The 26,416-nt window shown below is 38.6% G+C and overlaps 1 protein-coding gene and 1 long non-coding RNA gene across 5 annotated transcripts; one reads left to right on the top strand and one right to left on the bottom strand.

Annotated features, from left to right (window-relative positions):
- The first annotated feature begins 1,807 nt into the window (after positions 1-1,807).
- Positions 1,808-21,064, top strand: LOC124284243. Its single transcript, XR_006900508.1, has 3 exons — positions 1,808-1,819; positions 6,908-6,910; positions 20,979-21,064. It is a non-coding gene; the product is annotated as an uncharacterized LOC124284243 (long non-coding RNA).
- LOC124284217 (eukaryotic translation initiation factor 2-alpha kinase 1-like) lies at positions 4,615-26,113 on the bottom strand. Of its 4 annotated transcripts, none has more exons than XM_046720289.1 (17): positions 25,735-26,113; positions 25,302-25,402; positions 23,939-24,124; positions 22,883-23,016; positions 21,931-21,986; positions 21,300-21,423; positions 20,361-20,441; positions 19,535-19,616; positions 18,071-18,137; positions 16,283-16,751; positions 15,540-15,630; positions 14,847-14,947; positions 13,038-13,158; positions 8,806-8,897; positions 7,943-8,080; positions 6,444-6,539; positions 4,615-5,831 (listed from the first exon to the last, which is right to left on the bottom strand). In XM_046720289.1, the coding sequence occupies exons 2-17, from the start codon at positions 25,390-25,392 to the stop codon at positions 5,631-5,633; spliced, it is 2,130 nt and encodes a 709-aa protein (XP_046576245.1). In that variant the 5' UTR covers positions 25,393-25,402; positions 25,735-26,113; the 3' UTR covers positions 4,615-5,630. The 4 variants fall into 4 exon arrangements, with proteins under 4 accessions (XP_046576245.1, XP_046576238.1, XP_046576251.1 ...); XM_046720282.1 differs by having other exon boundaries at positions 25,302-25,399; XM_046720295.1 differs by having other exon boundaries at positions 18,071-18,131; positions 25,302-25,399.
- Positions 26,114-26,416: the final 303 nt, after the last annotated feature.

The raw sequence follows: 26,416 nt of genomic DNA, 5'->3' as shown, positions 1-26,416 counted from the left end.
CCGGAAGCCCATCACATCAGCCATACATCAGTCGCCATCATAAATACATCCCTGTGAAGTCTCACAGTCTCTTAGCCAGCATACATCTTTTACCCAATAGCATCCACTCAGCATATTCCATTATCTTTGTTATACACCATGCCACAATGAGGCAGTGATATGGCATATCACTGTAATCTGCATGCTGACCAATTCCACCATACATACTTTGTACAACTTAATTACATATATGTGTAAATTTACATTGGTGTGGAAGCATGTAATTTTCAGGACGGACATCTGTACATATTTTACAAGTCATTGACAAAAGTAATTCTTCAATATAACTTAATATTTTAATCAATGAAATATTCATGATCATAAACAAAGAAATATTCATTATCATAAACAATAATAAACATGTAGAATCTGTGCTATGGACAAGAGGTTTCGAACATCCATTGCATAAAAAGTACTGGAGCCCAATCCACAATGTGTTTATATGAGGTGGCCATAGCTTCCATGATCAAACAAATGTTTGACTGTTGTAGCTCTTGAAACACTTAGTGGGTTCAGCTCTATGGCCCTGTTTGTAATTATATAACATGACTCAAGTAACCCGAAGCCCATCACATCAGCCATACATCAGTCGCCATCATTAATACATCCCTGTGAAGTCTCACAGTCTCTTAGCCAGCATACATCTTTTACCCAATAGCATCGACTCAGCATATTCCATTATCTTTGTTATACACCATGCCACAATGAGGTAGTGATATGGCATATCACTGTAATCTGCATGCTGACTGATTCCACCATACATACTTTGTACAACTTAATTATATGTGTAAATTTACATTGGTGTGGAAGCATGTAATTTTCAGAACGGACATCTGTACATATTTTACAAGTCATTGACAAAAGTAATTCTTCAATATAACTTAATATTTTAATCAATGAAATATCCATGATCATAAACAAAGACATATTCATTATCATAAACAATAATAAACATGTAGAATCTGTGCTATGGACAAAAGGTTTCGAACATCCATTGCATAAAAAGTACTGGAGCCCAATCCACAATGTGTTTATATGAGGTGGCCATAGCTTCCATGATCAAACAAATGTTTGACTGTTGTAGCTCTTGAAACACTTAGTGGGTTCAGCTCTATGGCCCTGTTTACAAAGCGATCATGGCACTATGACACATCTCCTATGGTTAATACTGACTGACTGACTGAGTTTGGTTTTACGCCGCTTTTAGCACTATTCCAGCTACATCAAGGCGGGGAAACACCAGAAATGGGCTTCACACATTGTACCCATGTGGGGATTTGAACCCGGGTCTTCGGCGTGATGAGCCACCGCTTTAACCACTTGGCTACCCCACTGCCCCTATGGTTAATAAAACTTGCCACAGTTGTAGGGCTACAACCTCTTTGTGAAACAGGACCAAGGATGGCATATATATACAAATTTGAGTATATTATCAGTGTTCGAAATACCTGCCTGCCCGACCGCCCGGGACAGGTTATTTTCAACTGCCACATTCTCAAATTCACCTGCCCGACGGTCGGGTTAAAACTAGGCATGTATATGAAGGTATTTTGAGGGCAGGTAAGTTTTGGTCAGGGCTGGCAAGTTTTACATCTAACCAGCCCTGTGGTCTGGCTGAAAGTTTTGGGAGTTTCATACCCTGATATTATGCAGCAGATTCAAAGATTTTGTGCCAAATCTACAACATTTCCGGATCAAGTGTCTCAATCAAAAGACTTTCCTTTCATCCATCAATTTTTAACACAATAAGAACATCATTTGTTTATAGACAGTCATTAATGTGCTGAGCAAAATGACTCTAATTAACATGAACATCAATGCTTAAATCTGTACACAGTGAGAGTTTATACAGCTGATGAGGGCATTTGTCACACTGGAATGCATAACTTCACAAAAAACACAATCCTGCATACACAAACTCAGTCATCAAAGTCCTTTCTTACACCAACAAAATATAAACTTAATAATAAAGACATTTTTATGCATCTCCTTAAAACTCACCTTTTCCACTCAGCAATGCATTAGGCTTTTGGGAAAGCGTGTAGACATGTAAAATTCCTTGATTTTAACTTTGTCATGAAGGTGCTTAAGAAATCTATTCCTATTATTATTTAACCTGTAAACACACTTCCATTGTCAATCTAAAATGGACAACATGTTGTTAACATCTTGCTTAGATTGTCTGAGTGTCTCCATATCATGCACACTATTTGTATTTGATTCGCTTGTAAACAGATAAATAAAGGTTCATTATTAAGGATTCAATAGAAGGCATTTTCAGTCTTATTACAGAAAACATAAAAATATAAATTGGGCATCTTAAGTGAAGGTTATACAAACATGTGTATCAACGTTACCCTGTCTATACTGACATACCTTGAAAGCTCAATGTAGAGTTTGGGGAAGTTTTCTGTGAACACACATGAAACAAAGAAATTGTTATATGGCAGTGGGACTTAAAGGCATGGAACACTGAAATAATGCTGATTTTTTTGTAACATGTTATACTTGGGATTACACTTTCACAGTAAAGTACAGATTCTAGTACTATTGAAATTAAGTCCCATCAGGCACCTAATTGCCAGCACACAAAGTCAGAGATCTAACCCCTAATATAAGCCAATGTGGCTTTACTGAGAAGGCAGGGGCGTAGGAACAAAAAAACAAAAGGGGCGGCTAAGCCCAATTTTTTTCAAGACGAACCCATATCTACCTTACCATAACTACAATTTCATTTTGATTTTCAATACTTTTCATAAATTAGCCCCCCCCTGCACTGAAAACCGTTCCTACGCCCCTGGAAGGTGAAATACAATATAACATATGTTACATTTCACCACTTTCTAAATGGCATTGTACATTCAGTGAGTACTTTAAGTTTGAATCCTCATTCATACTGTCACTCCTGGGCATACTTTGCTTTCAAGTTTCTGAATACTGAAAACAGCAGGTGAGTGCATTTCCTATTCTGTCTCTATAGAGATATACAATGCTAATTGTGCAGACAAGAATCTGTGGAAAACTGGACTCCAGGTTTCTGCAACAAGATGACATTTATGGTCCCGAATAATAATAATAATATAATTTTCAAAATTATATATTTGTCCTATTTCTATATCTCCTGCTGTTATCTCACAAATATGGACCTTTGTCTAAACTAGTCTCATATACTGGTCTCAACCTCTGTTTAGATAGATTCCCCTGTATATGTAAAAAAAACTACCTATAGAATGGCAGGCTGCTGGATTCTGAAGAATTTTCATGTCTAATGCTCTCTTCTTACAGAATGTTGGTCAACTTCTTTTCCAGTGATCCTTCTCAAATTTACACTGATGTGATCAAATAAATCATATAAACAATGGGGGCAGTTAATAAAGGGAGGTAACCTGGTCCTGGAAAAACCTTGTGCACAAAATGAGTGTTTGATTTTATGACAACTTTAGCAAAGTTCCAGCAATATCATGGCTGGTGGAACCAGAAGTGGGCTTCACACATTGTACCCATGTTGGAAATCAAACACATGCCTTTTGTGTGTGATGTGTGACAAGTGACACTCAGCCATAACACCTTTGAACAAATAAACACTTGGTAATTGGTGAGTATTTAGTGGACCCTCTCACATGTTGGAATCAGGTTGTTTCAGTCAAATTTCCACCAAATTCTTACATACCGACCATAGTATACAGAGTGATCTCCTCTCAAAAATGAAATTCAACCAAGATGATTAACATCATACATCTGAATTAATTAATCAAATTAAGAAACAAAAAGTATGATAAATTAAAACAAGAAACATGATTCCTTAAAGAAAACAATGTCAACCTAGTGATTGATATCATGAGCAACCATGCACATCATCAGGACAAATACATGATCAAATCACATGCCCCGTCACATGATACATGGGATAAATTCTTGAAAGACACAAAACCTGATATTAATTATGCGGGTTTCCTCAAAATACACTGGATTACTTAATCAAAAGAGTTAGCAAACCCATACCCTACCTCATAAGTAAACATAAGGATTGTTGGGGTGTTTGATTAGAAAGAGGCATCCAACCCTTAGGATTGCATTTTGAAGGGAAAGGGATTATTAAACCCTATGACTATAACGGAGGACTTGATCAGAAATATGCCAGCAATAGCGCAGCAGGGGACAGCAAGAATTGGCTTCACACACTGTACCATGTGGGGAATCTTACCTGTGCTTCTGACAGACAAACACTTTAACCATTGGGCTACTTGCCATTGAGAAGGTAAAAACACAGACGTCCTAGCAATACTGACATATTTATGGATAACAACTTCTGTTCTTTAGGAAGCGCGACATTTCATCACAGATTCTTGTACCATTGTCCTGCAAGTTGTTATTTATAAATCTGTCAGTATTGTACTTCCCAACTTCTAAAATTCCAATCAAAGAAGTTGCTGACTTCCTACACACAGACAAATAATCAGGCTGTGCGTTGGCCATGATCTCCAACTCAGTGTTCCATGCTGCCAGCCTTGTGCCTCTGTCACAGGCCATCGACATGTGATGATTCGTCACATCTTACAAAGATCATTCAAGATATCGTATAGGACTGGTTTAATTTTTGACAACCATACACCTTTAGATAAGTACATGTTTTCATATAAAACAGTTACAGTTATTAAAAATAAAAGCACTGCATTATATGATAATACCATCAAACTGACGCAACAGTCTATATGTGTATTGCATATTGATTTAGTGTATTGCAATAAATATTGTATCTGAAAGTCCCCTCATCAAACTTTGTCCTTCATAAATTTGCATTTGCTTATTTGTTTACCGTATAATGCCACACTCAGCAATATTACAACCATATGATGACAACCCAATAATAATTACCTGGACCAGACAACCCAATGATCAATATTGTGAGCAACGATCAACCCCATGGGCTACATTGACATGTGAGTAATCGAATCTCTGAGTCTGACTACCCAGTCCACTAAGTAAGCTCCTATGACCAGCAGATGCTGCTATGATGGATCCTAACCCGTAATCACCATTGGGTTTGTCCTTCAACATACTGATGATGATGAGGTGATGGTCATATTCTTCAACAAAACCTGAGATATCTGCCCTCCCTGATGAAACAATGTTGAACATAGGATGATAGGACTTATCACACGACACGATGGTCTTCATCCAGTCCTCAGAAACAATTGCACAATGTATGTTGGATTTAATTCATGAAGCACCATATGAAAGTTGATACAATGAAACACACTTGACTGTTTACAACTGGACAATAAACAGCTCTATCTGTCTCCCTCACACTCTGTCATCATTTTTCCATCCATGTCGAATTGTGTTTTCAAAATGTGGTCTTTATCCCCCTGCTGAGAATGGAACTTCTTATTTTGTGACAATACTTCAAACAGGAAACCTTTATCTTCTGCGAAAAGGCAAGAGTTTTGTCACCATGAAAAAGATTAAAGACCACCTCCCTTGGTAAACTTTTTTTGTAAAACATCTCACATTTGATCATGTCTAGTTTTTCCTGTCACTTGACAATAACCCTATCTTTTACCATCATTTAAAGACTTTTGTAATTCTCTTCACTGGCTAAACTTTGTAGAGTTAAACATCTCAAATCTTATCCTGTCCAGTTCTTCCTGAAGCTGAGCAATTGTTCTGTCTCTCTCCTCCCTCTCCATCAACACATCCTTCAGCAGACGGTCTCTCTCTCCAAGGTCATGGCGGAGCGTGTCAAGGTCGCCCTCCTGCTCTGACACCTTCCTCTGAAGGTTGTGGATGATCTGTAATGATGAGGATGAAGCTATACATACCGGAAATGAGCAAATGCTTGAGTGAGTGAGTGAATGAGTGAGTGAGGTTGGGAATGTAGTGTGATTATACAACAGTAGGTACTATGGGCAGGAGGATTGAAAAATTGATTAATGAATACTCATCACAATTCAGTTGAATTGATGAGAGAGAAATGAAAACTGAGGTGTATGACTTTTCCCGTGCAGTCAGACCACATGCAGTTGACTACATGGGAAGATAGATTGTTAAATAGAATTTAATAGTTTATTGAAGCTTCATAGCTAGCTGCAAAAGTACTAGATAGTAGAAAATAGAATTTAAACTGCAATAGAGCTAGAAAGATTAGTGCAAATAATCGACTTTAAGGTCACATTAAGTTAGTTAGCCCATTTGCATTCACGTTTAGTTCCCCATTTTTTATTGTTTGAATTATCTCATCAGTTCACCAAGAGAGTCACGTTTAGTTCTCCAAATAGCAGATTTCAAAACTTCATATTTTGTTAGTTTAGTTTTTCAGTTTAAATATTATGTCCTGGGTAACTCAAACTCAAAGATTTTCAAGAATTTTGTATGAACCCAAGGCATGTTTTATAGGGATGTACCTGTTCTTTTGTAAGGAAGAGGTCACTTGTAAGGAGGTCTTTGGCTGATGGACGTTCTGGGGGCTCAGTGTGAGTCATCTTGAACACTGCCTTCGCCTGGAATACAAGATTAAATGCACATGTATTTTCTGGAGCTTAATTCCCAATCTTATCCTTCATTCTTCTGTATGGTTTGTTGGTTCCAAAATCATTTCAATATTATCTAAAATAAACAAGATCAGCCGTGCATGAGAAAGACCCTCCCTGGGTGAAAATGTTTTTTAAAACACAGGGTCATGTTGAAGAAAATGTGACTGTCTAATGGGAGGTAAAGTGAAACTTGTACATCTCCATGCTCTCCCTGATTTGAGGTGAGGTGAGGTGAAATTGGGTTTAATGTCGTGCTTGAGAATATTTCGCTCATATGACGACGTGCATGCGTGTGTATGTGTATGTGCGGCTGCTTGTACTAGCCCAGACTTAAGCTGGTTTTATAGTGCTAGCCTACTGAGATACCATGCCGCAGTTAAGCATGACTACCTCACTCAGACACATTATACTGACTCCCGAGCCGACCAGTCCTTGTTGTACCCATTAATGCCGAGCGCCAGGCAGGGACCAACAAGTACCATATTTTAACGTGTTTTGGTATGACGCGGTCGGGGATTGAGCCCGTGACCTTCCGCTCTCCGGGCGGACGCTCTAACCATTACACCACGGAGGCGGTATCCCTGATGTGAACTATCTCTAGCTGATATGACTTGATCATAAAATGGTGATGCAAATGTAAACAAACTATATAAGGTCTAACCAGAAACATGTAATTGAATTAGGTTTTGTTTGTTGTTGTTTAACACCACACTCAGAAATATTACAGCTATAAGATGGCTGTCTGTAAATAATCCAATCTGGACCAGACAATCCAGTGATAAACAACATGACCATAGATCTATGCAATTGGGATAAGATGGCATGTGTCAACCAAGTCTGAGAGTGTGACCACCCGATCCTGTAAGTCGCCTCTTACGACAAGCATGGGTGCTGAAGGCCAATTTGAACCTGAATCTTCATAGATCCAATAGGAACTAAAAGGTTTGGTATATATTTTGCCACAAGAAAGTAGTTCTGTTTTCATAAAAATGTCAATAAATTATCCAAGCTGGTCAACCTGGGTCCAGTATAAAAGGAAAGATATAGTTGAAGCTTTATACAGTGAAACACTATTGTGTCGAACTTTAAAGTGTCAAATTTACTGTTAGGGTGTTGTCATTACTCGTCACGCCGAAGACCCGGGTTCGAATCCCCACATGGGCACAATGTGTGAAGCCCATTTCTGGTGTCCCCCGCCGTGATGTTGCTGGAATATTGCTAAAAGCGGCGTAAAACCAAACTCAGTCAGTCAGTCAGTCTTCAGTCATCATTTTGTGGTTGTATTGAACCACAGATAACTTAAGTATTTAAATTGATTCCTTCAACTTCAACATAATGGTGTTTGACTGTATTGTAGGACGAAGCCATACCTGCCCTGGCCAGTGTTGGGAGAATACATCGGGTATATCTCCCTTCTTGAGACTTGTGATAGCTTCGTGTCTCTCCATCTCTGTCACAAAGCGATTGTACTGCTCAAACAGAATGACTCCCAGGCTGAAGATGTCACACTGGTAATGTGGAAGAAAACATACGATTTAACTACTGTAACATATGTTATATATGGGATGAAACTTTCTCAGTAAGGTACAGATTCCAGTACCTTTTGAGGTTACATCTTATCTGGGATTCAAACCCATACCCTCAGAGTCAAGCACCTAATCGCCAGCACACAAAGTCAGTGACCTAACCCACCCTGGCTTCCACACAAATGGAAGCCTGACCATTGGTAGTCCAGATCATGTACTATGTTTACCCCTCTGACAAGCTGGTACAATGTGTGAAGCCCATTTCTGGTGTCCCCCGCCGTGATATTGCTGGAATATTGCTAAAAGCGGCGTAAAACCCAACTCACTCACTCACTCACTCAGACAAGCTCCCACAGCCGAAAGCTATGAATACACACAATGTCATATAGAAAGTTGTCAAATGTAACACGTTACATTTGGGATTACACTTTCTTACAAAAGTACAGATGTAAGCACCTTTTTGAGCTTTAGTCCCATCCAGGATTAGGTGATTTGGTGCCTGACTCTCTGATTCTCATTCGAAACTCTCTGATTATATTTATTTGAGAGATACTGAAAAATGAAACCTTCATTCTGAGAATATAAAACTCAATGGAGGTGTCTTCAGATCTTCTCACACAAAGGGATCATCATCATCATCATCATCACCATCATCATCATCATCATCATCACTGTATATTATTAGTCTCATTCTGCTTAAAGCTCACCTTGTTGTCATACATGCATCTTTTCAGTTGTTCTGGGGCAGCATATGTCAGAGTCCCCACTTCAGCTGTGTGACGGTCGAACTTGAACACTTCTGTGACACAATCAAAACAGTGACAGGGTTTAACACAGGGGTCAGTCAACACACCAGGATGTCAAACCACATTCACTCACTCACTCAAAATAGGCTGTGAGTGAGTCGATGTTGACGTTATATTCCAGCTATTTGACAAAAAATACAACTTACATGAAACAATCTGGTTTTTCTAAGGCACTGTAGCTCATCTGCACAAATATACATAAAATCTTAGATTAGGCCAGAAATACAGATTAGGCCATAATAAATTTATTACAAGATTTTAATCCTCACCTCCCCCACTACCACACACCCATTCACAAGAATATATAAAACATCTTGTAAAAGGTGAGGTGAGGTGAGGTGAAATTGGGTTTAACGTCGTGCTTGAGAATATTTCGCTCATATGACGACGTGCATGACTGTGTATGTGTATGTGCGGCTGAGTGCTAGCCCACTGAGATACCATGCCACAGTTAAGCATGAATACCCAACTCAGACACATTATACTGACTCCGAGTCGACCAGTCCTTGTTGTACCCATTAATGCCGAGCGCCAGGCAGGGACCAACAAGTACCATATTTTAACAGTATGACGCGGTCGGGGATCATACCTGCAACTTTCCGCTCTCCGTGGCGGACGCTCTAACCACTACACCACGGAGGCGGTCCACCTAAAAGGTGACCATGACCTATCACATAACTACAAATGACATACAATGCAGTGGGATTGTTTTATCAAACATATACATGTAAGGTTCCATTCATGTAGAGCTAACCATGCCCAAACCTGCAAAACCTCAGTGCTGACCTTGACTTTAGACGAATCTCAGCTCAAATCTGTTCAAATCAGGACACCATTTAAAAGAGAAATGCCTAAATGTTCCAAAACTATTTTTGAAGCATTTGTTTTATCTCATGACCTTTATCTTTGACCTTTCGAAAAGAATTTCCCTCGGGAATTTTGGAATAAGTCTAGGAAGAATTATCTTTCATTTCAGTATATCCTTGTGTTGTATATCTTCAATCCACATAAAATCAATCCCCATGTATTGTTAAATTCTAAAATAAACCCCTAAATGAAATCCCATAAAAATGGTTGCTGAAAAAATGAAACACAATATTAACCAGGGGCGGATCCAGGATTTGGGAGAAGGGGGGGATGCACATACATCATTAATTCCAAAGGTTAAGGAAAATGCTCTTTAGGGAAAAACAATTCGGAGGAGAAGGGGATGCGCACCCCCGCTCTGGATCCGTCCCTGTTAACTGTACCAATGAAACTCTTATTATGGGCTCTAAACAGGTTGACATTTTGTTCATGACTTCACTGATGAGATCATTGATGTACTGAAAGACAGAAGTATAAACGAAAAAAAAAGCATTAAAGGTCACATGCAACCAAAAAATCAAACATAATTAAAACACAATTATCACTTATTCATGACATATAATATGCATTGCTGGTTATGAAAAAGCATATAAACAAAATTATAAGCGTACAATCGCAAATCAAAAGTGCAATATTGTGTACTTGGGTTTACTTCCCAAGAAACGAAGCAGCCGGGATACCGAACCCAGTCAGAGCGGGTGGGTGTGCACTCAAGTGTAACAGTTGGTTCATTTGCTGATGCCCTCATGGCTCATTGTGTGTGTGTATACATTGTGTATATAGAGATGTTGGGTTTTGTAAATACATGCTCATTTTTTGTGTATAACATTTTGCAATCAACAGACATCATAACATGTCATGTGTTCAAGTATCACACCTGCCTGTCTGTGTAATTACATAATGTGACAGAGACCGAACTCGGGCCATAAATCAATGCGTTTTGTTTATGGTGTATAGCCTGATTGGTGTTAAGTTCAAATTGCATGTGGTCAGTGATCCCAGTTGTGTATTGAATATTGTCATTAGCAGACAGGCAGGCAGACACATAGGTGTCAATAAAACAGACATTGAGTTTTGTCTGTGACAACGACATATCTATATCACAGTTAGAAATTCTGTCAACGCTAAATAATGACATTGCTTTTAAGTATCGAACAGAGAAAGTGACTCGGTAAGAAGAACGTGTGGTGAAATAGACAAATAAAATTATATAAACAGTTTATTTACTGTCATAACATATAAAAAGCTCACGCCTGTGAGATATCAACAAAATATTAGGAAAATAGCTCACACCAAAGCCTTCACCGAGTATTCACCGGACAGCCCGCTTCCAAGTTGCGCGAACCTATTTCACTGCGCACGTGCTATGAGCGCAGCCCAGCTGTTGAAACCAGTTTTCCCCCGAAAAGTCGGGGGAAAATTAGTGAATCGTTTGAACTCCGATTTCACGCGGTTTTTTCATCGCGTTATTTTTCAACTTTATAAGTTGAATTTGCATTTTTGATGATTTGTTTCGGTAAGTCCATACCGAAAGGTATCAGAATCTGCAAAGTTGTGTTTTACGTTGCATGTGACCTTTAACAAAAGACTGTAGCAAGACACACACACTATTTCATTACTCAACTATTTACCATACTTAGTAATGGCTAAAAATATGTGATCAGTGTTTGGGTTGACCAAGATAAGATTCTTAATGACACTGGACCTAATTCCTGTGAGTAAATTTCAAAATCACCATTTTGAGGATCATCCATCCAAAGTTTCAGCTTCACAGTCTCTGTAGATTCAATGATGTCTAAAAATATAGAGGTTCATGATGTACAGATGAGAAGGTCATGATTTCATACATACTACACCACGTTGATAGCTTAGATTTGGGTCATATATATTTTACACAAGTAATTAATTCTTATTACAGCAGAGACTGGATCCTTAAAATAAATCTAAGCATCATTAGTAGTTTCAGTTAAAAATGAGCTGTTTGCAGATTTTGTAAGAATTGTTTGTTGTTTAATGCCGCACACTGCAATCTCCCAGCAATAGGAGGTCTGTCTGTATTGAATTGTGTCTGGACCATACAATCCAGTGATTGCCATCATGAGCATCGATCTGTACAATTGGGATACGATGACATTCATCAACCAAGTCAGTGAGTCTGACCAATCCAGTTAGTTGCTTCTTTTGATAAGCATGGTTTAGTGAAAATCAGGTTTGGAAAAACAGGTCTTTAGCAAGAGCACATGAAGGTCAAATGTCAGACTGTTACCAGAATCTGGTAACATGGATAAACCTTCAAGTGACACATCTCTAAAGTCCAAAGTTTCTGCTTCAACAGCTGTGGACTATACAGATGACAACTGAAACCTCACGAGGTTCAGTTTGATGAACTAAAAAACGTCCTGTTTTCCCTCATCACAAACTTACTATAGAAATCCAGTAAACTTAGGCTCAGTATTATTCGTTAAACTGCTATACTGAGTCTAACAAACCCCAGTAGAAGGTCTCGTCTAGTAACCTTTGAGCGAACTATGACTGTGCAATCAAACGTGAGACAGTTGAATGGATTAAAACAATCAGACAACTGCTACTATTTAGGGTTCGGCGGGACTTACAAAACGTTTTTTTTTATTTTCTCTTCCCCGGTCCCTGACACTGATCTCTCAACGAACAGAAATTCGCATAAAGCACAGATATTGGACCTGCACTACATACGCTTAGGGGTTGCTGATGTCATGGTTACTATTAGCTTATATTTCCGCAAGATGCCATCCTGGAATATTGACCAAAAAAAATCGCGACTGTTTACTCACAGTTGTGAATAATGGCGTCCTCCATGTGTATCACTCAGAAGCAATCGGGCGGTTAACAGCATTCGGAATCATTCGACTTTTCGGGGTAAATGTTCAAACAGTATGTGCAAATGTCAACTTTCGCGATTTGTTTACTTAGACTGTATAGAAATCACCACTAAAACCTGTAAATATACTTCTAAAAAGAGTTAAGGACCACCCAATTCTTTCATATCACTATAGTAATTGTGTCAATAGGTTACAAAGTGTTATAAGAAAGAATGGGATTGTCTTCAACTCTATTTTGCTATAATATTTGCATGCCTTTGTAGGGTGAATTTGCATTTTTTGTTTAAAACCAGACATACATTGCTTTTAGGGCCTTTTGGTTGTGTTTCCTTGATGATAAAGCGCCTGAAGATTATTATTTTGTTTTAGTTTACTTGAATCAGGCTGTAATTCTTGTGTCTTTGGTACCTTTATACGCAGGGGGAGATAACACAGTATCTCTGTCGTTGCTCATGATGTCCTCTGTAGCTAGACCAAAGTCTCCAATCTTCACATGGAGGGATGATCCTTGGAGGAAAATATTCCTCGGCTGAAATCATATATGGAAAATAACCATTAGAGTTTGCATCTTTTCTTCACAACCTGGCAAGTATGTTGTCTGCAATCTTATGGTCAAAATATATCTGAAATATAGCTGATGCGACTCAAAAGTTTGACTCACTCTGTAATCCTAAAATTGTAAGAATTTCATGTTTACTTGTTTAACACAAGCAACAGTATTAGAGCTGTTGGCAGCCTGTAAATAACCAAGTCTTAACCAAGAACAAATTAATGAAAATGCCTAAAATACTACATCCTTGGGATGCTACTACCATTAAAGAACAGGCTACATTTCACCTAAACAACCTTCTTCAGTCTGTGATTACACGGGATGTTCCCATTTCGCCTACATCCCATTTCGCCAACAGTAATTGAGGATGGCAACTCATCCACCCCTCATTCAGTGAATGGGATGGCCCACATTTCCTGCTCAGTGTCGTCAAAAGAATATGTTTACTGTTTTGTTTTGTTATTTTATTAATTAAGGTGGTTTGTTGCTTAATAATGCAAATTACTGTAATAGGTTTGAGATCAAAGTCACTTTATATCTATGTTGATAAGATTTGTTGTTTTAATAAAGCCTTAATAAAGTGGCTACTCTCAGGCTTCCTGCTAAATGTGCAATTTTGTTATGTTCTCTTCTCCGTGTACTGTTGGTTTAATGTACAGCATATAGTATACAGTATACAGGCGCTATAAAAGTACTCTTATTATTAATTATTATTACATGAGGGATGTGAAATGTTTGTGATGTCAAAATGGCAAACGCATTTCTTCAGAGAGTAGAATTTATTATGACACAGAGAGACGGGCAGCAAGTTCTATATGATGGTTATAGTGTAAACATATTTTATTCAAAATAAATTGAACTAGAATTGGTAAACAAGCCGTAATGGCTTACTTGAATACATCTCGATTTCATTGATACATGAATAAAACAAATATTAAATAATATGCAGCATGATAGGAAAGCAAGCAACCTGCGTATTAAACATTAATGATCATTTATCAAACCTATATGATTATATTATAAAAGTATGGACAGATTGTAGTATGAAAGAATTTACAAGTTCATTTTTGTTTGGATTACCATTTATATATTTGTGCTTATGTGATTTGATATAACTTGATATGTTCAAGTTTATGATTATATTATTTGATATATACTTGAGATATATATACTATTAAAATGGTCAAACCAACTCACAAGTTTGTTTCTCATTATTTGGGTTAGTCCATTAAACTACGTACAGTGAACAGCATACAAATCCTGTGTTCACTCAAGTGTAAATTTGTTTTGATAAGGGTGTAGGCGAAATGGGATGTAGGCGAAATGGGAACAAGCCGATTAGACCAAGTGACTCAGGCTTGTGATTATGCAGTGTTCGAAATACCTGCCTACCCGACCGCCTGGGACGTGTTGTTTTCAACACGGACTGGCACATTCTCAAATTCACCTGCCCAACGGTTGGGTTAAGACTTAGACATGTATATGAAGATATTTTGTGGGCAGGTAAGTATTGGTCAGGGCTGGCAAGTTTTACATCTAACCAGACCTATGGTCTGGCTGAAAATTTTGGGAGTTTCATGCCCTGGAGTATGGGCAAATTTGCATCCTAAGGTCATGAAAACAGTTAAGAAACTCAAATTAAAGCTGGTCTTGTGAATGTGACTTACCTTCAGATCCCTATGCATTAGGCCCTGTGAGTGTATGTAATCAACCCCTCGTAGAAGTTGATGAAATATCCTCATATTATCACTACCAATTTTTTTCAGATCTGAAATATATTTTATTTTATTTTCAGTCATGTGCATTCTTACATTACTGTTCCAATATCAGTATATAATAGAATCCTTCTCTACTGATCTGCAACAAGTGGCAGGCAATAAGGCTCCGTAGCTCACATTCTTTTGATATCAACAGCATTCACATCAAATCCTACTTTCTCAACTACCAAAACTATTCCAAGGGAAAAAAAACAATAAAAGATAAAAAAAAATGTTTCCAAACAGAAATATTCCACTGCATGTAAATTTGCATAATCATCTGCAAATCAGCAACACAGCTAAACGATGGCGATGGAGACAGTCTATAGTTATGACTACAAAAACATCCCTGTTTAAATGTAGGATAACAATTGAGACCATTTCCAAATAAATAAGGCAAATATTCAATTGGTTAAATGACTTAACACATAAAATTCAAATCTAGATACATTTTGAAGGATCATTATACGCCTTACTTCATTTCAGAGAATCTTGACCAGTAAATGAGGACAACACATTAAAGTAATAATATTTTCATAATATTATCCATTTCCAGGAGTTATTCACATTTTGCCACCATTCATCCACAAACAATGTCCTGACCTGAGTCTTTGATTGCTTCATTCCTCTGCACCAGCCAGTCAGCTAGGGTGAGACTACACAACTCCATCTGTATGTACAACGTGACACTGGTCTGCAAGCAGAAAGGGAAGTATGCTAACTCTTCATGAGAACACCTGGGAAACAGATACTGTTCCAGGTCTTAGAATGTGGGAGTGGTCTGCAAGGTATGCCAGTTAGTTAGAGTTACTTCCCTTTGAAAACATTGTTTCCAAGTTAGGTGCTTTAGAATGTCTCCAAGGACACATGTATTATTTATGAGTTATGATGTAACACATCATATTCTTTGGTTATCTGAATTCTCATTTACTCAATGATTACGTCCCTTGGGCCTGACACTGATTTTAACACTATTTCAGTAGCGCAGAGTGTCATGTTGAAAGCCTAGGATCGACGAGCAGAAGAGAAGACATGTCAACCCATGCTCACTCTTAATTTTCATAGTCACATGGTTTTGGACCCTGATTTGGTGTCAATGATGAAGCTCCTTCTCTATCTAGGCAGTGGGGTAGCCTTGTGGTTAAAGTGTTCGCTCACCATGCCGAACACCCGGGTTCGATTCCCCACATGGTTACAATTTGTGAAGCTCATTTCTGGTGTCCCACGCTGTGATATTACTGGAATATTGCTAAAAGCGGGGTAAAACCAAACCGCCTCACTCACACACTCCTTTTCCATCTTGTAAGCTTGACATAGTGCTTCTAACAGCCAAAACACATACTCACATCAAAAGGTGAAATTTGCCCATAAAAATCATCTCGATCCATTGTGTTCCCAAAAGACTTCTCAGTACTAGGATTAGGTTCACAGCTGATGCTCCTGCGATACACCCTCCTTGTGCTTGTTATTGCTTTATTCTCTGTATAATGACTCTCGGTGAACACAACGTCACTACCAGTGTTGGTGTTGTGGTTTGGCTCTGCAACTCCACGTGTCAATACTTTGGTGGCAGTGAAGAAACTGTTCGCACTTTTCTGTCGTTGGAACACACTCAACGACTTGGAATGTGATGCCTGAGGTATACAAAGATATTTGGATGTTAATTCTGTGTTGGGCCCTATTTCAGAATTTGTATAACTTGGATCCAGTTCGAGGATCTTTGGGCCTTGTCTGTCATCCAAGTCATCTCCTGTGTTGGTGCTTCCAAATACTATGCTGACACTTGGACTGTTGCCTTGGTGACCAAAGCTTTCACTGGAACAAGCAGTCATGGATATTTTCTAGTATAGTTATCCTTCTTTGGTGATGTATGCTGTTATATATGCAATAGAGCAAAAGTATACTTTCCATCCACTACAAGGTTTACTTATCAAGTGCATCAAATCCCTCTATTTTGAGCATTAGAGCCCACTATTGCAAAGGTCAGAATAAACAATTACATATTGATACATGTGTTATTAGTTTGTACTTTCCTTCTGAAAAAAATATGTAAAAAAACCAAATCCATATAACTACCCTAAATTTTAAAGAGGTGTAATCGAACAACATTTTTTTATTTGGCCTAAACACATACCGTATATTACCGTCTATAAGCCTAATTTTGAGGACCAAAAAAAAAGCAGTCTGTAGAAGGGGGTCGGCTTATCTATGGGTTACACTTTCGTGAAACTTTTTTCCAGGGGTCAGAAAACAACATCGTATCACTTCACTGTGAACAAACAACAGAAGACGACTTTGTCAGTAAAGACGTCAAGTTTGCAATTAAACATCACTAGACAAGATTATTTACCTTTTAAGTTCTAAGTTGTTTTTGCTGGGCATTGTATTATTTGCAGGGATTAAGATGCTGTGTGTATTTGAGCCGGAAATAGCAATCAGCTGTGCACACGTTTCCCGGAGATCAAGTTCAAACATGCACAATAATATGACGGGATGAATTCTGACGCAGTCGTAAGTAAAACATAATACAGAATACTATTATTTAACCCAAAGAAATATATCCTAGCATTGTGTAATTTCAATTACAGTTTTTGCTCTATAAATGTAAAATATATATAATCACTACTAAGGTTATACGGACCCTCATGAACGGTAAGCGGAAGTTGTACGCACATGGAATGGGATAAAATAAGCAAGCCATTTAAATTCACACATTTTTACCGATGTTACTGTAAACTAGCAGTCCAAGGAAAACGAGGCAGTAATCAGCTCGTGATTGTTGAATGGGGTAATAGTTTGTTGCTACAATAAGTATGATATTTAGCGAAACAAAATATATTATCCATTTTCTGTTAACTACACTTCGTTTCGATGCGTGAGTAGACGCAATAGATATGATTGTGAATTCTTTGAATAATGTGGACCAAAGTTATAATTATTGGTAACTGCCAGTTGTTTGTGGTCTGTGTTTGCCGCGATTAGGACCCCATCGCGGGGGATCGGCTTATGTACGAAACATACCATTTTGACACTGATTTTAAGGGTCAAGTTTGGGGGTCGGCTTATCTATGGTGTCGGCTTATAGACGGTAATATACGGTAACTGGCCCAGAAATGCTGCTTTTACACACTGACCTGTCTGTGGATGATGAACTGTCATCTGATGTGTGGCTGGTGTCACTGGAGGTTTGAGGACCTGAAACTGAGGGAGGGAGGACATGAGAAAGGGAGGGAGAATTTGAGTGAGTGAGTATGGTTTTACACCGCTATTAGCAATATTCCAGCAACATCACGGCAGGGGACACCAGAAATGGGCTTCACACATTGTGCCCATATGGGGGAATCGAACCCGGGTCTTCGTGAGGATGTGAATAAGGAAATCAGAATTTTGAGTGACAAGATGAGGATCTGGGTGAGGACATAAGGAAGTGAGTGAGGTCATGAGGTCATGAGGACATGAGGATATGAGGTCAACAGTGAGGACATGAGTACGTGATTGGGGACATGATGTGAGTGAGGTCATGAGGACATGAGGATTGAGGTCAACATGAGGACATGAGTGAGTGATTGGGGTCATGATGAGAGTCATGAGGACATGAGGATATGAGGTCAACAGTGAGGACATGAGTACGTGATTGGGGACATGATGTGAGTGAGGTCATGAGGTCATGAGGACATGAGGATATGAGGTCAACAGTGAGGACATGAGTACGTGATTGGGGACATGATGTGAGTGAGGTCATGAGGTCATGAGCACATGAGGACAACAGCGAGGACATGAGTATGTGATTAGGGACATTAATATGTGATTAGGGACATGAGGATGTGAGTGAGGACATGAGGATGTGAGTGAGGTCATGAGGTCATGAGGACATCAGTGAGGACATGAGTATGTGATTGGGGACATGATGTGAGTAAGGTCATGAGGTCATGAGCACATGAGGACAACAGTGAGGACATGAGTATGTGATTGGGGACATGATGTGAGAGGACAACAGTGAGGACATGAGTATGTGATAGGGGACATGATGTGAGTGAGGTCATGAGGTCATGGAGACAACAGTGAGGACATGAGTATGTGATTGGGGACATGATGTGAGTAAGGTCATGAGGTCATGAGCACATAGGAGGACAACAGTGAGGACATGAGTATGTGATTGGGGACATGATGTGAGGGAGGTCATGAGGTCATGAGAACATGAGGTCAACAGTGAGGACATGAGTATGTGATTGGGGACATGATGATGTGAGTGAGGACACTATTCTAGTTATAGCACAGAGGTATGCAAAAAATGAACTCTAGGCCAGTGACTGAAATTTGCAATGTTCCATGTCAGGGTACAGTGCCTCTTAAGTCACAGTCACAAAGTTTGGCCACCAAACCTTACAACTGCACAGGTTACTGCAGACCTGGGTCCTGATCCACAAAGCGTTTGTAACGTTAAGGCCTGTCGTAACTCTGTAGTTTTTATAGGCTTATGAATGTCATAGCTACAAACCTTTTTACAAACGCTTGGATCGGTACCGGTACCAACCAAGGTCAAAATACACATGTGATCTAAAACGATGACTGAACCCAGATCATTACTTCATACTCACTGCCATGCTCTAGCCATGCTGCATTGTAGCCAACAATATTGCTGTGTGTGAGACCTGCCAATGCCTTTACTTCCCGTAATAGCTGAAATGTCAACAGAACAATAGCAGAAGTGGAACACTTTTTATGGATAGACAACTTCTTTGTTGCAGTAGTAGTTGCGACGTTCCGGTGTAGATCCTAACACCGTTATTAAGCAAATGATTTGCACAACACAACATTTGCACAAGGAGAAATATATACATGGCGGGTATTTGGTTTACACAATAGAAGAGGTTGATGTACGGTGTGTTGACATGGGACTTGTTGTGATAAGAAATGATTGAAGCCAGTAGACAAAATGGTGGGTTATTCTTGATTAGGCTTGATTAGTTCATTGTAAACCGTGGGGATGTAATAACCTTGATCTCTGTTGATTGCCGGGTTGAGAAAGAAGTTGTCTATCCATAAAAAGTGTTCCACTTCATCATACCAGCTTCTAAATGCCACTTAAGGAAGAAGAACAATAGCATCATAAATGTCTAATCATTAGTGAGTGAGTTGTGTTTAAAGCTGCTTTGAACAGTATTCCAGTCATGACGGCGTATCAGCTTAATGTCGGAGGAATTCCCAAAGTGACGCAGGTGACAGATATTTACCACTTTAGTGTGGTGCTGGGAAATAGAGAAAAATAATCAGGACAAACCAGGATTTGAACCAATTGTCATAGGCTTCTGGCATGTCCAAGGGACACAACTCTGCATGCAAACTGTGGTGCCTTAGACGACTTGGACAGCCATGTCCCCATCCAAAACATGACAGTGCATAATAAAATGGGTGAATATTTACTTTTAAGAGTAGTCCTGCATTTCTATGTTTAAACTTCACTTTTTTCACAGCATACTCTCGTCCATCTAGTCGATTTTTGGCCTGAAACATATAAAAGAATGGATAATCTCAGCATCACATTGTTTGTTATTGTGGCAGTTATTCTTTCAAATTCCGTTTTTCATGAGTGAATGAATATGGTTTTACGCTGCTTTTAGCAATATTCCAGCAATATCATGGCGGGGGACACCAGAAATTGTCTTCATACATTGTACCCATGTATGGAATCGAACCCGGATCTTCAGTGTGATAAGTGGACGCTTTAACCATTAGGCTACCTCATCTCCCCTTATTTCATGCTATGACTCTTCACAATGAGAACCTCAATTTACCCTATCTGAGGGGTGGTTGGGTGGATCAATGGTTAAAGCGTCCGCCCGTCACTCTGAAGACATGGGTTCAATTATGGTGCGATTTCGCTATCAACAACCTGCACTGATGCACGTTAAACATGGCTGGTGCAGGATACTTTTAGTAACAGGTTGCACCTGGTGCAGGTAACAAGAAATTCTCCAACATCTTATAGGTGTCATTGTGTCTCGATGGGAAGTAAGTGACTCGAACATTTGTGTAAATCAGTTCTGTAGAAGTAATCATATAATTGAGATTTATAAATAAAGGTAATGCAAAATTGAAACAGAATCATTCATCATTTATCATCATGGGGTCAGGTTTTGAGGAATGTATCTGAGACTGAGTACTTGACATGAAAATAGCTAAACAAGTATGTGTGCTACTTTTTATAACCAGTGACATTATTTTATGGTGCAACTCAAATTTTAATGGTGCAGCCAAAGCCATAAGCTAGGTTGCACTCGGTGTAGGTACTGAAAAAACACCCCGAAAATCACACGCTGAATGATCCATGCCTTTTAGTGTGGAAAAATATAAAAATATTACCTTGAATACTGAACCGAATCCTCCTTTCCCAAGACGACAGATTTCAACAAATTCATGTCTGTACCTGGAGTCCTGCATGGCTAGACTCTGAATGCTGTGGGTTAGCAGTGGTATATCAGGCATCCTGCAAAAGTCAGTAGACTCTTAAAATGGAAAATTGTGCCAATATTCCTCCATTTCCTAGTTTAAGGGTTTTGGCTGTTAATACAATCCTGTGTCAACTCTATTCCCGTTTGGTTTTTAATATGGTAACAATTGATCCTTTTTTGAGTCATGTTCTGAGTGCATGAGACATAAGATCAGAAAAATTTACCTTAACATTAAATTTAGAGGGTTTGTATAATTATGATAACTGAGACAACATCCTCCAGCAGTCCTAGATCGTAAGGTCACCATCTTGGCTACTGGTTCAGATTAAGAGCAAAAGGAAGTCAATAATGCTTCATACTTGTCATAAAAGCTGATTAAAGTGGGGATTGGTTGGTCCGTCCCTGTAGGTCGATGGTTGGGTATCATGACATGGGCTGTTCATCACGTCACTAACTTCTTCTAAGCACTATTTCAATCAAATATGAAGACTACATACTGCAGACATTATTTGTTTTATAGTTTTACTGAACTACATGCTTACCTTGGTGTGTTGGCCCAGTGGACCTGCATGAGTATTGGGGATAGACTTGTGGCTTGCTGAAAATAAGGAAAATAGACAGAGTTGAATTCATAAAGTGAAAAATCACCAAGTTTTAACTGACATGGTAGACTAATGTTTAGTTTTTTAAGATAAGATTACTGATGAAGGAGCCTGATGTCCCTGTCAGATAATATTTTGGAAGATTACTTCAAAGGACTAGTGCAAACCTTACTTCTCTTGTCCTCACAATTTCAAGCTAGCCATGCATGAACAAGACAAAAATGTTCTCTATGTTTTCATTTTCAGTCCTTTCTAAGGGGCCGTTCATAATTTATGGCTAGGGGGAGTGATGATGAATTTTATGGAGAAGCATGTACAATGTGAATGCCCCCCCCCCATAAAATTAATGCACAAAGTAAGTAACCCCCCTGCATGTCATGTACAAAATTAATGACTCCTCCCCCACCCTTCCAATAATTTTTAAGCATGATTTTTTAAATATACATATGTACAAAATTGCTGAACCACCCCACTCCCAGTATATGTGTACAAAATAGATGATCCCCTACCTCCCCAGAACAAAATGGGTGACCCCCACCTCTTAAAATTATAACACTGAATGGTACTAGCTTTTGTTTGTTTGTTGTTTAACTCCGCACTCAGAAATATTATAGCTACATGGCGGTGGTCTGTGAGTAATTGAGTCTGGACCAGACAATCCAGTGATCAACAGCATGAATATCGATCTATGTGATGACATGTGTCAACCAGGTCAGCAAGTCTAACTAACCGATCCTGTTAGTTACCCCTATGAGACCAATTCTAACCTGGATCTCCACCGGTTAATGGTACTAGCTAATGAGGATGACATCACTTGACCTGCACTTGTTTGTAGAAAATGTTCCTAACCTCAGGCTAACAGAGCAGCATGAATTTTCAAGACTTGTCTTACCTTGAACATGTCTCGCTTTGCCTTGTGTATCATGTTATTGAGGGTGAGTCGGTATCGGGCTCTAGAACTACTCATTTCATCCATGAAGGTCAGAGGGGAGATAACCCTCAACTTTGCCAACTGTTGACATATCACTATAACAAACAATAATTTATCATTTAAGTAAAGCATTTATCCATGACATCAGCTTATGACTTAAAATGATATATGTCATACCCAATGGCATATGTATGCACATTAGAAACTGGGTAACCTGAAAGTAGGACTTTTTCTCCTCCCACAAGACATTTCAAGTGAAAGCCTGCTTTGATTTGAAAGCTAAAAATCAGAGATATAAAATCATATGACACAGAACCGGTCTGGTTGCCATTATGAAAGTTTCAGTTATTCTGCAAAGCTCAGATCAAGAATGGATTTACATAATCTGAAGAATTTTTTCTCAGCAAATGAAACTGTACAATAGAAAACATGTATCACTACGCATGGTATATACATAACATTTTGACAAGTTTCTGATGTTAATTTTGATGGATGCATTTCTTAAAATGGAAACAGTAATGTGAAAATAAAAATAGAATTCATCACGAGTGCTGTTTAATACAGGGATAGAAATACTTTTTTTTCTAAGTGTGCCTTAGGGCACCAGACAAATATTTTAGGTGTGCCTTTCTGAAATCGGGTATGCCCACATGTTTTTAGAATAAATGACAATGATGTTGATCATTTGAAATTTATTGTTAAACAAAGAAATGGGTTTATGAGCATTCAAATATGTATGGTATTATTCAATTTGGAAAAAAATAATTGTTTTGGGGATTAAATGACTAAATGTGAGTTATGTCTCTTAAAAAATTAGGCGTGTCAAAAGGGCACCGAGAACATTTTTTAGACGTGCCATTTCTGTATTTACCGTGCCATGGCACACTAATATATGGGGTATTTCGAACCCTGTAATATGTCAAAATATGCATGGTGTAACCAGTGCATGGGTTACCGGAACCAAGCCAAGACAACAAGAATGTCTCTCTACAATGCTTATAAAGACTTAAACCTTACTGTTAAAAAGTTGATTCGCCATGTGTTGATCCTTAACAGCCATGACGCACATTTGTTCTAGGAGAGAAGTGATCAACAGGTGGGTCTGAACCTGCCCTGGTGAGACAATCTCTCGTGGCTCCCCATGTACATTTGGTACATGTGGTATGCGCTGATGATTGCCACTGATGCCTCCCAAATCAGACTCTGAAAACATTTAAATGAGAATGACTGACACGGATGTAATAACCTTTAACATCAAGGTTCAATGCTAAACGTTAAATGCATATATACAAACACTGTTTTGTTGATGTTGGAAGGACATATGTAAATACTTTTAGATAGCCGAGATCTGACACAACCAACAAAATGCTGACTAAAAACAAATGCACAGGGACCAAGGTAGACTAAGGCTTAGTCTCTGAATATATATAATTTTGATAGTAACAAACAAGCCCATTTAAATGGGACCAGGGAGATTCAGACCTGAACCTGGGGAAATCTAGACTTAGTTTAGGGCTTTAGCACTACAGGGAAGGCTAGACTGTAGGGAAAATAATGTGGTTCAGGGACTGTGAGACAGACTAGGACCAAGGTTTTACTTCAATACAACCGTATGTTCAGGACTTGCAGGTTTGACACAATGGTGTTAGGCTGTGAAATGTTTTTAATAACAATTTGAGCTAACAGTAAGATGAACAACGGTGAAAGATCTATGGATATACAACTTCTTTATTATTATGTATGCGACATTTCAGTGTCGATGCCAAAACCATTATCAAGCAATACATTAATTATAAAAGAAGAATATACATAGAATTTCCTCCATTGTCAATCACATCAACTTCTAAATGCCACTCAAAGACGTCAACAGTAATATGTGAACAAATACACCTAACACTTCCACCAGAGCAATTTGCTTGGGTACTTGGATCCTATATAGGACAATCCTGATCAGTGGTATTCAAGTGACAGAATGTTTAATGACAATTCCAATAAAAGTCCATGGTTACCCTACATCGTACTAATATTCATATTTAATTTCTGACTATGCAAACACAACTTCTGACCTTGAGTTGGGAATACGCTTCAGTGTATGCAAGATCAGACGGTCTTATACATGTACCTAATTGTTTTTACCTGGGCTCTGGTCAAACAACTCACAATGGGAGATTTTGAACACAGTTCATGAGATCTATAGTGGGTACCAGACTAGGGTTGGGTAATAGGGTTTGGAGTAAACGGGTAGTAAATTTGGACCTGCCTTATCCCTAACCAACATGCACTACACTAATACACTAAAATTCTTTCTACAATCCAATATTAAAACTCCACTTCTAGTTCCAATCTGATGAAATAGTTTACATTCCGAGAAAATAATCACCATCAAGGTTCCTGAAGGGCTGCAGAGCCCTGTTTCTTGAGAATGCAGTCTTAGTTCCCAAACTTCTCGTTAAGCTCTTGTTGCCAGGCATTCTTCGTCTGCTACAAATATATTCTGCATCTTAATCATGCAAATATCATCGATATCAGATTCACATAAATGGATATCAAGAAAGGGTAATAATTGTTTCTCATCGCATATGTATCGACTTCATGACTGCTGAAACAACATAAAACAATATTCACTCACACATGAGCATTGACAAATTTGAACACTTGAATTGTATTTTTTTTAAAAAGTAAATGCAGGTTGTAGACAGTAATGTCCATCTTGTGGTGTAATATTATGCATAATTACGTTCCTTGTTATGGAAATTATCATTTTTCACAGAAAAGGTGAATTAGGCTTTGGCTCACACAACACGAACGCTTACCGGTAACTTGTTAGACGTCTGTCAGAAATCAATTTCCAGAAATTTCCTGCACCCGTCTGAATTTATTGCTGTCTTTAATGCCGTTGCACGCTTTTCATTTAAGCATGACGTAAACTTTTATCATCATCGCCTTGTTTAGAACACTCGGGGATTCCCCAAGTATGCAGCAGACGAAAACTGTCATCGCATGTGCACCTGGAAACTTCGAGAATGATGCAATATAAACCTAACAATAATATACTGATGAGAGATTATTTTTTTAAACACAACAACAACCTCGCATCGCGGCTTTAATTCGATGCACGTGACATGGTTAGTGGGCCATGAATATATCTAAAGAATTTCACACCGTGATACATATTCCAGAAGTTTGAAGGACGCCGCCATGACAATGCATTACATCCGGGAAGGGACATAACTCTAAATTCCGTACGTTTGACATTACGCATGAAATGTTACAGAAGCTCAAAAGGTTCGATCCTTATTTGTGGGATATACAAGTATATTGTCTAAATGCGCTTCTTTTGTGCCAGGTCTAAGTTATATGTCTGTAGTTGTAAGAAATATTTCCATAAATCACCTCAGACTTCCATGCAGTATCCAGTTAAAAATATTTTACTTTACATGAAACTTCAGCACATAACTAAGACAGCGACTAAAGGGTGTTTGAAATCTAGGCATC

This window comes from Haliotis rubra, unplaced genomic scaffold (assembly GCF_003918875.1).
Source record: "Haliotis rubra isolate DU_JTF1 unplaced genomic scaffold, ASM391887v1 Scf11, whole genome shotgun sequence".
In the NCBI taxonomy this organism is placed as follows: Eukaryota; Metazoa; Mollusca; class Gastropoda; order Lepetellida; family Haliotidae; genus Haliotis; species Haliotis rubra.
Note: the sequence above shows the minus strand (reverse complement) of the source record. Positions and strands in the feature narration are given on the sequence as shown.

Excerpts from the sequence above, each read along its gene's own strand:
- LOC124284217 (XM_046720289.1), bottom strand. The coding sequence starts at position 25,392 with ATGCCTGGCAACAAGAGCTTAACGAGAAGTTTGGGAACTAAGACTGCA. Across the intron at positions 16,752-18,070 it reads AGTTCATCATCCACAGACAG|TGAAAGCTTTGGTCACCAAG; the intron begins GTCAGTGTGTAA and ends TGCTTGTTCCAG. Across the intron at positions 8,898-13,037 it reads ATCTCCCCCTGCGTATAAAG|AAGTGTTCAAGTTCGACCGT; the intron begins GTACCAAAGACA and ends ATTGTGTCACAG.